Raw genomic sequence first — 16108 nt, forward strand, 5'->3', positions numbered from 1 at the left:
GTGCTGGGAGCCTGAGGCTGGGAAGACATTGGAATGGGAAGTCTACTTCCTCTAACCTTGACATAGTGGATGGACCAAAAAAGAAAAAGCATCTAGGTCTGCCTCCACTACCAGCAAAGGACTTCCGAGACTTGGTTCTCAGAGAGTTGGACAGCGTCGGTGTCCAAGCAAGTCATGTACAGTTTTCACATGGGTTAACAGGTGCAAGGTGATGAGACGATCAGCATTGACTGATAAAATAAGTAAGAATTGCTAAACAGCACCCTCCAAACTGGTAAGTTCTTTGAAGGCCAAGAGCCAGTGCACTATGTCTTTCCTAGTTCCCATGGCCCCTAGCTCAGACCTGGGCTTACTAGACAAGTGGATGCTAAGTAGTCTCATGCATTCTGGCCACTGTCTTCCTTAGCTTTAGGGAGCTTGGAGGCACACATTTCATAACCACTATTCCACTCATTTTATCAAACATCTCAAGGCCAGATAAAAGGAATTTAAACTCTATGGATAGTCATATGAAGTAAACTGAATGACCCTAGGAAGTCCTTGAACCTGAATTTTTACCTTATCCAAAAGGCAAGAAAGAATGAGGAGGTACACATATCCTTCCTACCTTCTTACTAGAGAAATCATATGGCAGCCTTGATTTTCGACCGAATGGCTCAAAAGGAACCGTGTTTTTATCTTCTGAGTTAGTTAGAACTTCCAGATAATAAAATTTGTAGCTTACCATAAAAAAGAATGGATTGTATTTTTTAAAAAGATCTTAAGCCATAAAATACATAAAACTATAGGTTCCCTGAATACTTTACCTAATATGGATGCTCACAATCCATGTGTTTGTAATAAATACACTGGAGACTTTGAGCAAGTTGCTTAACTTTTCTGTGCTTTAGTTTTGTCATTCATTCAATGACATTCAATGTCATTCAACATTAATTTAATGTGCATACTACATGGTATTGTAGAAACTATGGGAAGAAATCAAAGAAACCATCTTAAGCTTATAGACTAGTGAGTTATTGTCAACTTTAAGTGATATAATGCAAATAAAATGTGGAGGCAGAGACTGCTAATGCTCTCCAACACCTGTGACTCCTCTTCTTCCAAAACACACGGCTAGACTACATTTCCCAGCCTCCCTTGCTGTTAGATATGATCATGTGATTTTATTCTGGCCAGTGGAATGTAAGTGCACTGATAAGTACAATTTCCAGGCCTGGCCAATGCCGGGTCCTCATCTTCTTCCACCATCAGTCAGCTAATGGTGAGAACTCTGAGAACTGAGAGGAAGGCACGGTGGCAAGATGGAAGGAGCCTGAATCCCTGAATGACTGTACCGGAGCCTGGCCCCTGTCAACCTGAGCTAGACTGTGATAAGAACAATAAATAAGTTGTTGTGTGGAGCCACTGAGATCTGGAAGTTTATTTGTTACAGCAGTTACATTACATTAAGGATTTATAATTTACCTAATATAAATCCCTAGCAATATCTGGCCCACTGTAAGCACTGAACGAATGATATGATAGCCATTTAAAATATATATTTCTAGTTCTCTTGCTATATGTTTCATAAGACAAAAAAGAAAAAGAAAAACAAGAAATAAAGAAGGAGGGAAGGAAGGAAGGAAGGAGAAAATAATACTGTGGTCTTTTAAAAAGCTCTGTATAAATTTTATACCTAGGTGCCATTTGGTCATCCACAACCCTAGGGAAATATTTTCCAAGTGCCAAATCTCTCTTCATAATTAAATGAAATTTCTGCATGGATCTGTGGTACCAAGGGCCTCTTCCAGGCTATCCTGGGCTGCAGCTGTCACTCGGCCTGGCTGCCTACCCCACATCAGATCACCACAGCACCTGCTTTGGATGGGGCCCACTGATGGGGATAGGGGAGCACTTTGCCAAGATTTCACCAAAGCAGACATTAAAACTGGGAGAAGTGCTCCTATGAGTTATAAGGTCAGGCCACATGTGGAGATCATTTGGCAAAGAAAGACAGATGTCACTTTTGGGGCTAATCTTCCTAGAGTGAGAGGAGCTGAACTCTAAGGATGTTATTTACACATATAACACAGCTAGTCACTAGATAAGCCATCTCAAATATTCCAGTAAACAAAATGAAGCTCTTCTTGCTATTTAACAAAAGTCAGCTCATTTCCTTTGTATTTTTAAAATTACAGATGTAATATGTGTTTGTTGTAGCAAGTTGAATATGCAGAGGTATAAACAGAAAAAAGTTAATTCTCCTCTCTTTCTTCTTAAATTACTGCTGTCCTCTAGATAAGCAATATTATCCATTTAGTGTCTATCCTTCCCTACTTACTCCATCTTCAGACAAACCAATGCACATTTTTAGAGTTAATCCTTCCACCTTTGGTTTTTTTGTTTGTTTGTTTCAACATAAATGGGACTATACAATGTGCATTCCTATTCAGATTGCTTTATTTAACCTAACAATTTATTATGAATATCCTCCCAGGTGGATATATTTAGCTCTAACTTATTCTTTTAAAATAGTTGTATAATATCACCTGGGAGAAAGAGCTATTACATATTTGCTGGATTTTAAGACACCATCCATTTTAAATGTTAATAATTGTTGATTCTTTTTTAGAGGGAGGTGAAATGTTAAATAGACCAATTTATGTGAGGAAATTTTCTGACTTAAAATTAGCAAAAGAATATAGGGAAATATTCTGACTTAAAATGGGCAAAAGCACATAGGAAATATATTTATATAAAAATATACAGAAACTAGGGAATTCTTGAAATTGCAGTGTAACGGTAGCCACCATATTCCTTTGAGGGTGTGTCTGAAGCAAGGTCTGTGTAGGGAACTGGGCTCTTGACTAAATCTTGGTACAGGAGCCCCTCACGGGAGTCGCTTGACCTCACCTGACGTGTGATGTCAATCCTGGGTGATTCTTTTGCATGCACAGTTGTCTTGCCACTTCTCGGCTCTGGCTCACCGAGGGAGGGAGGGACAGAAGGCAGGCGCTGCAGGTAATTAGTATATGCAGATCACACAGCCTCCCTTTGTTCTCCGGGCTGAGGTCAGATGGAATAAATCAGTCAGCCCCTGCATCTAAAGTCTTTCTAGGTCCAGGAGCCTTCCACTCCAAGTGTGCACTGCCCATTGTGAATCACCATTAGAGTCAACTGAACCAAAGAGCCCCTTTGGGCAGTAGGCCACTGCTCCCAGGAGCCCAGCAGTGGTGGGGGCTTTCTGCGTATTCCCAGGGTGCTCACAGATTATCTGGGAGCTGTCAGTCAAGACAGTTTGAGGGCTGAGAAGACGTACTGCTTACAGGAGATGCCACTTCTGATTATCTGCTCTACCAGACCTGTACCATGCACTTAACATGTATCCCTTGATCCTCCCTGCCTCCTGTGAGGTAGGCATTCCACAGATGAGGAAGCTGAGGCTCAGAGAAAGAGAACGGTTTGCCCAAGACCACACAACCTCAGAGTATAAGCACCACAAAAGTGCGCTTCCTCCTTCAGCCACACGGCCTGGCTTTAACTACAGGTATCCTCGACTGCCTGCAGTTTTCCTTTAGATGCCCTGGCCTCCTACGCCCAGCTACGCTGTCAACAGATACACCTTTTTCAGGCCTCTGAGTCCAGGACCCTAGCTGGGCCCTGCAGGACACGGCTAAATAGCTCTGCTGTAACCCAAAGAGACACTCAAATTTTTTGTCCAAGCTCCCCTAAAGTCTATAAGTACAAAGCCTTTCAAGCCCACTCAAGCATTCTGACCAGAATGACAAGGTTTTAGACATAAGAGGGGCCTAAAGATCATCCTCTCAAGCCCTCTCATTTTACAGATAAGGAGACAGGGTGGTGGATATGTCCAGTGGGGCGGTGGCAGTTAGGGTGGTGGATATGTCCAGTGGGGCGGTGGCAGTTGGGGTGGGTGACAGCTGGCCGTGGTGGAGCAGTGAGAGTAGTGGCTAGACAGCAGGATAGAGCAGGGTTTGCAAACTATGGCCTGTGGGCCAATCTAGTCCTCTACCTGTTTTGTCTTTGTAAATAAAGTTTTATTGGGGCTCAGGCACACAACTTGTTTACAGATTGTCTGTGGTTGGCTGCATGCTATAACATCAGAGTTGAGTAGTTGCAACAGACATCGCATGGCCCTCAACATCTAAAATATTTACTACCTGGCTCTTTACATAAAAAAGTTTGCTGGCCCCTGGGAAACACAGAGGCATGCAGGTTGATATGTTACTGGAAGCTTTCCAGTTCTTAGAATGAGTGTTAGATTCACAGATGTTTGTCATATTATGACCCATTGATGACTGAATGCTACATACAAGCCATTGATGGTCATGTATCACACATGAATAATTATTATTAAATCCTGTGCTCCTGAAAGTAGACAGATAGGAAAAGGGGAGGGAAGGAAGGGAGGAAGAAAGGAACCATTTAGCCCTTATTAAGATTTAAATGGCTCTTTGTTGTCTACACCTGACTTTTCCCCACTGTATTATCGGACGCTCAAAGAATGTTGGAGAGAAGGACAAAGGACGACAGGCTGAGTGAAGAAGATTTTTCAGGAAGGAGGCAGGATGAGTGTCCTGGGTTCTGTGAGGCTGGATGGGGCTTGTCCAAAGGAGGAAAGGGATCCCAAAGAGCAGGCCATTAAGGATAGTCACAATCCAAATTTTTAACTTCATGTCCAAGGGTACCGCCAGAGTGGCACGAGGGGCCAGGCCTCCTAGTCTTTTGTCAGGACCCCCTCCTGCCTGTTGAGTCAAGGTTCAGTCGAATGTTAGCAGCACAGAAGCCTTGGAAAGCACTCTCCTGGGTAATTGTGACCATTTATTAAGGCACTCTGGGCCATGACATGTATTGCTTCATGTAATCCTGGGAACAATTTTATGAAGCAAAAACAACTGTTATCCCCATGTCAGAGATGAGGACAAGGGGTTTTCAGTGGGCAAGTTACTTGCCCAGAGACATCAAGCTGGTAAATGGTGAAGCCGAATTCAAATCCAGACCCAGCTGATTCCAAACCCCAAACTCAACTGCTCTATTACACTGCCTGGGGCCAGGGATCCCACTTCACACTGCCTCAAGAAAAGCATGTTTTTTTCACCATAGGCATGTGGAACATTTTGGCATGTTGAAGGGCAGCTTTGACATTGAAATCCCACCTCAGCAAATGGAGGGGCATTTGCACATTCAAAGAAATGTTCCAGTCCCTGGTGGGAAAGTTTCCAATGGCTTCAATTAGAGAACAGTCACAGCTCATTGACGCCTGATGCTCATGGGGGGCAGCTTTATTGTTTTATATGTGAAAAATGAGGAAAGAGCCAGAACCTCAGCAACAGGGAAACGATGAAAGATTGAGAAGTATTTCCAAAGGCATGCAAACCAAAAGGTCAATTCAATGAGGGGGTGAGGGCGGTGGGGTGGGGGGGAGCAAGCAAAGAAGCAGCTGAGAAGTATTTGTGGCCCCAGGGAGAAGAGGCAGTGATGTCCACGAAAGGAAACCATGGCTATGAATTTCAGGGCATCAAGACCCTGTCAACACAGCTAATCCCTGCGGATGTTGGCTGAATAAGCCTTCGGTGACCAAACAGTGCATTGTGGAAACCGTGTCAGCCTCCAGCAGGCCAATTTGTCCTCATATTACACACTCTGCTGGCTCTGTTGCTAGACCCCCAGATCGAGGATCCACAGCGAGTGTCCCCCAACTCAATGAGGGTTGACACAGTGTGGTTAGTAAGTCAACAGAATTCAGAAACCAGGACCGGATTAAGTAGATAGTTTTATTTTGGTGCCCTGGACTTCAAGCAGATTAAATAATCAAAAAGCCTGAGCCACTGGGGTCATGTTTGAATGCTACAGCTGTTCACCGAGGTTTGACAAACATTTTTTCTCTGGCTCGTCGGCTCAATGGGAAAGGCAGCGATGATCCTGGGGAGGGTGACGCTTTGAGAAAGAAGGGGGGGGAAGCACAATCAAAAGATCCTCTTATGGAAAACAATCCCAGCCAGATGGAGATAAGGAAGGGGCTGCTTAAATAAGTGTCTCCGGAAAGCAACAACTGTTCTCTACATTGAAGAAAAGCACTAGTAGGATTCAGAAAAAAAGTGAATGAAAAGCTGGACTTGGAGTTTGCCATGCCCTCGGTGTGTTGATCTGCAGATTAATAAAGGTGGGCTTCGGGTTCAACGGGTAAGCTGGTGGAGACTCAGTCATGGAAGGTGAGCCATGATTAATTCCCTCGCGCCTTAGAAAGTGGGACGCCCCTCAGGAAAGTATCTGTGGGAAGCTTATTTTCAAGTTGTCTTTCTCAAAAGACCAAACAGATGTTAAAAATTGTCTCTGATAGAAGTATTTATGTTTGTGCCATGCTGGGTCAGAGGAAGGGGGAGGGGACCAATGTACACAGTCATGAATGGGTATGCAGTTGGTCTGTCATGGGCCATTTCATAGAAAACACAGTCCTTCAGGTTGGAGTTCATATATCATCCACTTGGAGGGGGTGGGTGGGAGTGGGAAGACTTTCGGAAACTAATTAATGCTTGAGACCCACAGCTAAATTGAGGGGTGGCAACTCTCCTCTAGCCGGAAGATGCTTTGGCACTGAGATTTATATTTATTTAAATTATAGAAAGGAAAGCAAGGGTTTTGCTCTTTTATATGCTGGAAGAGGGAATGGGGCTATGATGCTTTGCATACCTTGAGCTAGACTAAACTGAGCAAAATCTCCTTCGGAAGGCTCTCCAAACATCTTCCCTCTTGTCCTAAAGAATTGTTCCCAGCAGCAGAGAACTGAAAGGACAAAGGGGAAAAGGCTCCATGCATTTGACAGCCACATTGTATATTTCCCCAGTTAAGGCCAAAAACAGACAAACAAATAAACCAAAAAACCTCTCTCAAGAGCTTTCTCTATGAGTAGATAACCATCTTGAGTTTTAAATATTATTGCCTGACCCTGAGAATTCCTCTACCAACTTAACAAAATGTCCTTGATGGATGTTTGCCATATTTTGAAATTCAAGTGTTAGGAAAAAAGAAGGGAGTGATAGAGCTACATTGGAGATTGACCTAGAAGCACCTAAGAAAATGTCAACTCAGCATCCTCTCTGAACTTGGCAAGGAGGTTTCTGTTGATTCTAGAGACCCCGTACACATTTCCACACAGCCAAAGAGCTCTGCGTAAGGATGCCTTCTGCAGCATCATTTGTCATAAAAGAAACTGCAACAACTCAAATGCTCGTCAGTATGGGAGTGGCTAAATATTAAATCTGGCATGGCCTCACCATGGAATACTCCACAGAAGTTAGAAGGAATTAATGAGCTCTCTATATAACCATGTGGATGGATCAGTTTCGAGTGACTAGATTATACTGAAAATTAAATGTGCCTATGATTATATTTATGTAGTTTTTAAAAAACCACTATGTAAAATATTATGTAGTATGTGTATGTCTGTGTGTGTTATGTAAAAGTATTTACAGGCAGTAAAGCACAGCAGTTAAGGACCCTGACAGACCCTGGAAGCAGACTGCTGGGTTCAAATCATGATTCTACTACTTCTGTGTGAACTTGAGCAAGTGATTTAGCTTCTCTGTGCCTCAGTTTCATCACCTTTAATAGAGGCATAATAATAGACCCCAAATTACAAGGTTAGAAGGACTAAATTAATATATATAAAGCACATTCAACAGTGCCTGCATCAGAACATGAGCTATACGGCTATTTCCAATTGTTGTTCTTATTAAGTATTGATTTTTTAAAAACATCTTTATTGGAGTACAACTGCTTTATAATGTTTAGTTTATAACAAAGTGAATCAGCTATACGTATACATATATCCCCATATCTCCTCTCTCTTGTGTCTCCCTCCCACCCTCCCTATCCCTCCCCTCTAGATGGTTACAAAGCACTGAGCTGATCTCCCTGTGCTTTGCAGCTGCTTCCCACTAGCTATCTATTTTACATTTGGTAGTGTATATATGTCCATGCCACTCTCTCACTTCATCCCAGCTTACCCTTCCCACTCCCTGTGTCCTCAAGTCCATTCTCTACGTCTACATCTTTATTCCTGTCCTGCCCCTAGGTTCATCAGAACCATTTTTTTAAAATTCCATATATATGTGTTAGCATACAGTATTTGTTTTCCTCTTTCTGACTTACTTCACTCTGTATGACGGTCTCTAGGTCCATCCACCTCACTACAAATAACTCAATTTCGTTTCTTTTTATGGCTCAGTAATATTCCATTGTATATCTATGTGCCACATCTTCTTTATCCATTCATCTGTCAATGGACACTTAGCTTGCTTCCATGTCCTGGCTATTGTAAATAGAGCTGCAATGAACATTGTGGTACATGACTCTTTTTGAATTATGGTTTTCTCAGGGTATATGCCCAGAAGTGGGGTTGCTGGGTCATATGGTAGTTCTATTTTTAGTTTTTTAAGGAACCTCCATACTGTTCTCCCTAGTGGCTGTATCAATTTACATTCCCACCAACAGTGCAAGAGGGTTCCCTTTTCTCCACACCCTCTCCAGCATTTATTGTTTGTAGATTTTTGGATGATGGCCATTCTGACCGGTGTGAGGTGATACCTCATTGTAGTTTTGTTTTGTTTTTTTTTTTGCGGTGTGCGGGCCTCTTACTGTTGTGGCCTCTCCCGTTGCAGAGCACAGGCTCCGGACACGCAGGCTCAGCGGCCATGGCTCACGGGCCTAGCCGCTCCATGGCATGTGGGATCTTCCCGGACCAGGGCACGAACCCGCGTCCCCTGCATCGGCAGGTGGACTCTCAACCACTGCGCCAGCAGGGAAGCCCCTCATTGTAGTTTTGATTTGCATTTCTCTAATGATTAGTGATGTTGAGCATCCTTTCATGTGTTTGTTGGCACTCTGTATATCTTCTTTGGAGAAATGTCTATTTAGGTCTTCTGCCCATTTTTTGATTGGGTTGTTTGTTTTTTTGATATTGAGCTGCATAAGCTGCTTGTATATTTTGGAGATTAATCCACTGTCAGTTGCTTCATTTGCAAAAATTTTCTCCCATTCTGAGGGTTGTCTTTTCATCTTGTTTATAGTTCCCTTTGTTGTGCAAAAGTTTTTAAGTTTAGGTCCCAGTTGTTAATTTTTGTTTTTATTTCCATTTCTCTAGAAGGTGGGTCAAAAAGGATCTTGCTGTGATTTATGTCATACAGTGTTCTGCCTATTTTTTCCTCTAAGACTTTCATAGTGTCTGGCCTACATTTAGATCTTTCATCCATTTTGAGTTTATTTTTTTTGTGTGTGTATGGTGTTAGGGAATGTTCTAATTTCATTCTTTTACATGTAGCTGTCCAGTTTCCCCAGCACCACTTATTTAAGAGGCTGTCTTTTCTCCATTGTATATTCTTGCCTCCTTTGTCGTAGATTAAGTGACCATAGGTGCGTGGGTTTGTCTCTGGGCTTTCTGTCCTGTTCCATTTATCTATATTTCTGTTTTTGTGACAGTACCATACTCTCTTGATTACTGTAGCTTTGTAATATAGTCTGAACTCCAGGAGCCTGATTCCTCCAGCTCCGTTTTTCTTTCTCATGATTGCTTTGGCTCTTCGGGGTCTTTTGTGTTTCCATACAAATAGTGAAATTTTTTGTTCTAGTTCTGTGAAAAATGCTATTGGTATGTTGATAGGGAGTGCACTGAATCTGTAGATTTCTTTGGGTAGTATAGTCATTTTCACAATGTTGATTCTTCCAATCCAAGGACATGGTATATCTCTCCATCTGTTTGTATCATCTTTAATTTCTTTCATCAGTGTCTTATAGTTTTCTGCATACAGGTCTTTTGTCTCCTTAGGTAGGTTTATTCCTAGGTATTTTATTCCTTTGTGGCAATGGTAAATGGGAGTGTTTCCTTAATTTCTCTGTCAGATTTTTCATCATTAGTGTATAGGAATGCAAGAGATTTCTGTGCATGAATTTTGTATCCTGCAAATTTACCAAATTCATTGATTAGCTCTAGTACTTTACTGGTAGCATCTTTGGATTCTCTATGTAGAGTGTCATGTCATCTGCAAACAGTGACAGTTTTACTTCTTCTTTTCCGATTTGTATTCCTTTTATTTCTTCTCTGATTGCTGTGGCTAGAACTTCCAATACTATGTTGAATAACAGTGGTGAGAGTGGGCAACCTTGTCTTGTTTCTGATCTTAATGGAAATGGTTTCAGTTTTTCACCACTGAGAACGATCTTGGCTGTGGGTTTGTCAATATATGGCCTTTAGTATGTTGAGGTAAATTCCCTCTATGCCTACTTTCTGGACGTTTTTTTTTTTATCATAAATGGGTGTTGAATTTTGTCGAAAGCTTTTTCTGCATCTATTGAGATGACCATACGGTTTTTATCCTTCAGTTTGTTAAGATGGTGTATCACATTGATTTGCGTATACTGAAGAATCCTTACATTTCTGGGATAAACCCCACTTGATCATGGTGTATGATCCCTTTAATGTGCTGTTGGATTCTGTTTGCTAGTATTTTGTTGAGGATTTTTGCATCTATGTTCATCAGTGATATTGGCCTGTAGTTTTCTTTTCTTGTGATATCTTTGTCTGGTTTTGGTATCAGGGTGATGGTAGCCTCGTAGAATGAGTTTGGGAGTGTTCCTCCCTCTGTTATATTTTGGAAGAGTTTGAGAAGGATAGGTGTCAGCTCTTCTCTAAATGTTTGAAAGTATTCACCTTTGAAGCCATCTGGTCCTGGACGTTTGTTTGTTGGAAGACTTTTAATCATAGTTTCAATTTCAGTCCTTGTGACTGGTCTAATTATATTTTCTATTTCTTCCTGGTTCAGTCTTGGAAGGCTGTAGTTCTAAGAATCTGTCCATTTTATTGGCATATAGTTGCTTGTAGTAATCTCTTATGATCCTTTGTATTTCTGCAGTGTCAGCTGTCTCTTCTCCTTTTTCATTTCTAATTCTATTGATTTGAGTCTTCTCCCTTTTTTTCCTTATGAGTCTGGCTAATGGTTTATCTATTTTGTTTATCTTCTCAAAGAACCAGCTTTTAGGTTTTATTGATCTTTGCTATCATTTCTTTCTTTTTCATTTATTTCTGATCTGATTTTTATGATTTTTTTCCTTCTGCTAACTTTGGGGGTTTTTTGTTCTTCTCTAACTGCTTTAGGTGTAAGGTTAGGTTGTTTATTTGAGATGTTTCTTGTTTCTTGAGGTAGGATTGTATTGCTATAAACTTCCCTCTTAGAACTGCTTTTGCTGCATCCCATAGGTTTTGGGTCACCGTGTTTTCACTGTCATTTGTTTCTAGGTATTTTTTGATTTCTTCTTTGATTTCTGCAGTGATCTCTTGGTTATTTAGTAGTGTATTGTTTAGCCTCAATGTGTTTGTATTTTTTACAGATTTTTTCCTGTAATTGACATCTAGTCTCATAGCATCGGGGTCGGAAAAGATACTGATACGATTTCAATTTTCTTAAATTTACCAAGGCTTGATCTGTGACCCAAGATATGATGTATCCTGGAGAATGTTCCACAAGCACTTGAGAAGAAAGTGTATTCTGTTGTGTTTGGATGGAATGTCCTATAAATATCAGTTAAGTCCATCATGTTTAATGTGTCATTTAAAGCTTGTATTTCCTTATTTATTTTCATTTTGTATCATCTGTCCAGTGGTGAAAATGGGGTGTTATAGTCCCCTACTATTACTGTGTAACTGTCGATTTCCCCTTTTATGGCTGTTAGCATTTGCCTTTTGTATTGAGGTGCTCCTATGTTGGGTGCATAAATATTTACAATTGTTATATCTTCTTCTTGGATTGATCCCTTGATCATTATGTAGTGTCCTTCTTTGTCTCTTGTAATAGTCTTTATTTTAAAGTCTATTTTGTCTGATATGAGAATTGCTACACCAGCTTTCTTTTGATTTCCTTTCATGGAGTATCTTTTTCCAACCCCTCACTTTCAGTCTGTATGTGTCCCTACGTCTGAAGTGGGTCCCTTGTAGACAGCATATATACAGGTCTTGGTTTTGTATCCATTCAGCCTGTCTATGTCTTTTGGTTAGAGCATTTTATCCATTTCCATTTAAGGTAGTTATCGATATGTATGTTCCTATTACCATTTTCTTAATTGTTTTGGATTTGTTATTGTAGGTCTTTTCCATCTCTTGTGTTTCCTGCCTAGAGAAGTTCCTTTAGCATTTGTTGTAAAGCTGGTTTGGTGGTGCTGAATTCTCTCGGCTTTTGCTTGTCTGTAAAGGTTTTAATTTCTCTGTCGAATCTGAATGAGATCCTTGCTGGGTAGAGTAATCTTGGCTGTAGGTTTTTCTCCTTCATCACTTTAAATATGTCTTGCCACTCCCTCCTGGCTTGCAGAGTTTCTGCTGAAAGATCAGCTGTTACGGGGATTCCCTTGTATGTTGTTTGTTGCTTTTCCCTTGCTACTTTTAATATTTTTCCTTTGTATTTAATTATTGATAGTTTGATTAATATGTGCCTTAGCGTGTTTCTCCTTGGATTTATCCTGTATGGGACTCTCTGTGCTTCCTGGAATTGATTATTTCTTTTCCCATATTAGGGAAGTTTTCAACTATAATCTCTTCAAATATTTTCTCAGTCCCTTTTTTTCCCTCTTCTTCTTCTGGGACCCCTATAATTCGAATGTTGGTGTGTTTAATGTTGTCCCAAAGGTCTCTGAGACTGCCCTCAATTCTTTTCATTCTTTTTTCTTTATTCTTCTCTGCAGTAGTTATTTCCACTATTTTATCTTCCAGGTCACGTATCAATTCTTCTGCCTCAGTTATTCTGCTATTGATTCCTTCTAGAGAATTTTTCATTTCATTTATTGTGTTGTTCATCATTGTTTGTTTGCTCTTTAGTTCTTCTAGGTCCTTGTTAAATGTTTCTTGTATTTTCTCCATTCTATTTCCAAGATTTTGGATCATATTTACTACCATTACTCTGAATTCTTTTTCAGGTAGGCTGACTATTTCCTCTTCATTTGTTTGGTCTGGTGGGTTTGTACCTTGCTCCTTCATCTGCTGTGTGTTTCTGTCTTCTCATTTTGCTGAACTTACTGTGTTTGGGGTCTCCTTTCCACAGGCTGCAGGTTCATAGTTCCCGTTGTTTTTGGGGTCTGCCCCCAGTGGGTAAGGTTGCTTCAGTGGGTTGTATAGGCTTCCTGGTGGAGGGGACTGGTGTCTGTGTTCTGGTGGATGAGACTGGATCTTGTCTTTCTGGTGGGCAGGACCGCATCCGGTGGTGTTTTTTGAGGCGTCTGTGACCTTATTATGATTTTAGGCAGCCTCTCTGCTAATGGGTGGGGTTGTGTTCCTGTCTTGCTAGTTGTTTGGCATAGGGTGTCCAGCACTGTAGCTTGCTTGTTGTTGAGTGGAGCTGGGTCTTAGCATTGAGATGGAGATCTCTGGGAGAGCCTCCGCCGTTTGATATTATGTGGTGCCGGGAGGTCTCTGGTGGACCAATGTCCTGCACTTGGCTCTCCCACCTCAGAGGCTCAGGCCTGACACCTGGCTGGAGCACCAAGACCCTGTCAGCCACTCGGCTGCCAGTGTTGGAGGGCCTCCTGCAAAGGTGGGAGTGGCTGTGTCACCACGGGGACAAGGACACTAGCAGCAGAAGTTCTGGGAATTACTCCTTGGCGTGAGCCCTCTCAGAGTCTGCCATTAACCCCACCTTACATGACTCTTTTGAATTATGGTTTTCTCAGGGTATATGCCCAGTAGTGGGACTGCATTGCTTTTAAAAGGCCTGGAGGGATACACTAGTAAATGGTAGGGAAGAGGGGGGTTCCTGTTGGAAAATATGATGTGGGTGCTAATCAAAGCGAGTTCAATGGTATCAGTAATGCACTGTTTCTTTGAGTTAAAGAAAAAAGAGATGAAGGAAATGTGGCAACCTATGAATAACAGACAGAACTTTGTTATAGGAACATGGGTGTTTATTATATTATTTTTAATGCTTTTCTTTGTTTTTAAAATCTCTTGAATAAAAAAGGAGTAGAGCTGGTCATCATTCATGGAATTATTATACCTGCAAAGATGGACCTCAATTTGTAAGAATGCTTCAGACCTGCCCTATCCAATATGGACCACTAGCACCGTATGGCTACTTAAATTTTAACTGATTAAAATTAAATGCAAATAAAAATTCAGTTCCTTGGTTGCAGTAGTCACATTTCAAGAGCTCAGCAGCCACATGTAGCTAATGGCTACCATATTAAACAGTAGATATAGATCATTGCAATCAGCATAAAAAGTCCTATTGGACAGCACTGACCTGCAGCATACATTTAAGAAATGTGAATATCTGAACTCCGTATCATTCTTCTAAACTTTTGGTCCCAGATAATTCTGCTGCATTGTACACAGGGCACATGCCCCCCGAATTATTTTTTCACATTTCTACTTGATACCCTATTTCATCTACCTTCCAGTTACCTGTGAATTTAAAGGGAAACAAACGCTGATACCACTTACAAACTTGTTCCTACCCCAGTTTCTTTCTGTTTGTTGTAGGCGTACTGCTCCTGCTCTCAAGTATGATTTTCCTGCTCCCGGTGGTGTGTGGCTGCCCAGAGAGGTGCCACTGTTACTCACCTTCGAATTTTGTAGACTGCAGCCAGCAGGGTCTGGCTCAAGTCCCTTCCGATCTGCCTCCTCAGACTCTTACCCTGAACTTACAAGATAACCAGATACGTCAGCTTCCGGCTTCTGCATTTAAGTCAGTGCCACAGCTCACAGCCTTGAACTTGTACAACAATTCTCTTTCAAATCTGACCTCCGGAGTTTTCCATGGACTTCAGCACTTGCGGGTCTTAAACCTAACCCAGAACTCCCTGCATTCTCTGGAAAGCAGGCTTTTCCATTCCCTCCCACAGCTGAGGGAACTTGATTTATCATCAAACAACATAAGCCACCTTCCCACATCCCTGGGTGAGCCTTGGAAAAACCTAACTTTATTTGCGATCCAACAAAACCAGCTTCAGCAGCTCGATCGAGCCCTCCTAGAATCCATGCCCAAAGTGAGGCATTTATTTCTCAAGGACAACCTCTGGAAATGCAATTGCCACTTGCTCAGTCTTAAACTCTGGCTGGAGACGTTTATCTATAAAGGTCAGTAACGCCTATCTGTGTGTTACCAGCCTAGGATGAACCCCATCTGTTCTCTGCATTAGAAGGGATGTTAAGAAGTGTTTGAGGGATCCATGTAAGCTTTTTCACATTGATGTCATTTCATGGTATGGCAAAAGAGTCAAGTGAGTCATTAGAGGGTGTTTAAATTCAGGTATTTAAATTCATCTACAGATACAATTCATGGAGATAACTTTCCACTTTTCTTTCCTCCCCACCCCAACTTTCCACTCTTTGATTAACAACACCATTAAGTTATTTATCTGGGAAATGTAGGCCCTTAAGAAAGAGGGAGTTTCAATCATCACCTAAATAACTACTTAACTCTGAAATGACACCAAATTTTGATTTTCAAGTGTGATCCAACTGGGGGCATGTTATCTCTCCTTAGGACTTTCCCCCCTTCTTTGTCTGCTTCTGACCATTTGACAGCTGTGAATCTTCCCTGAGATTATCCATTCTGCTTTAGCAAACACCACTGTTACTGAAACTGGATACAGTAAGGTACCCTCTCCAAAGGGAACTACTATTTCTTTAACCAGATATCAAAAGCAAAGCAAGAGATCCCAGAATATAAAAGATGAGGGGATCTAGAAATCACTCAGGGGTCAGCAAACCATAGCCCAAGAGCCAAATTTGCCCCGCCTCCTATTTTTGTAAATAAAGTTTTGTTGGAACACATCCACACCCATTTATTATTTACTGTCTGTGGGTGTTTTGCATTATAAGGGCAAAGTTGAATAGTTGGGACAGAGACTATGGCAAGGCTTAAAATGTGAACTATTTCTGGTTCTTTATAGAAAAGTTTGCCAACCACTCCTAACTCAATGCTAGCCTATTATCAATGGGAAATGGAGGCCCAGAGATGTTTATGACTTGACCAAGGTCACAGAGTAGAAGCACAGACAAGAGTAGAATGAGTGGCTTTAGGTCTTGGCCCTGCATTCTTTCCTCTACATCACAGTGTTTCTTTCCTCC

General features: G+C 41.4%; 2 protein-coding genes across 2 annotated transcripts in view; one reads left to right on the plus strand and one right to left on the minus strand.

Annotated features, from left to right (window-relative positions):
* CACNA2D3 (calcium voltage-gated channel auxiliary subunit alpha2delta 3) overlaps positions 1–16108 on the minus strand; it is a gene marked incomplete at both ends in the record, with an annotated part of 803480 nt that overhangs the window by 120491 nt on the left and 666881 nt on the right. The window lies entirely within an intron of this gene.
* LRTM1 (leucine rich repeats and transmembrane domains 1) overlaps positions 6103–16108 on the plus strand; it is a gene marked incomplete at both ends in the record, with an annotated part of 13737 nt that continues 3731 nt past the window's right edge. The window contains 2 exons of the mRNA XM_079714053.1: positions 6103–6163; positions 14516–15112. Of these exons, the coding sequence (XP_079570179.1) occupies positions 6103–6163; positions 14516–15112 (658 nt within the window). The remainder of the gene's footprint in view (positions 6164–14515; positions 15113–16108) is intronic.

Source organism: Hyperoodon ampullatus (genome assembly GCF_949752795.1).
Source record: "Hyperoodon ampullatus genome assembly, chromosome: 10".
Classification (NCBI taxonomy): Eukaryota; Metazoa; Chordata; class Mammalia; order Artiodactyla; family Ziphiidae; genus Hyperoodon; species Hyperoodon ampullatus.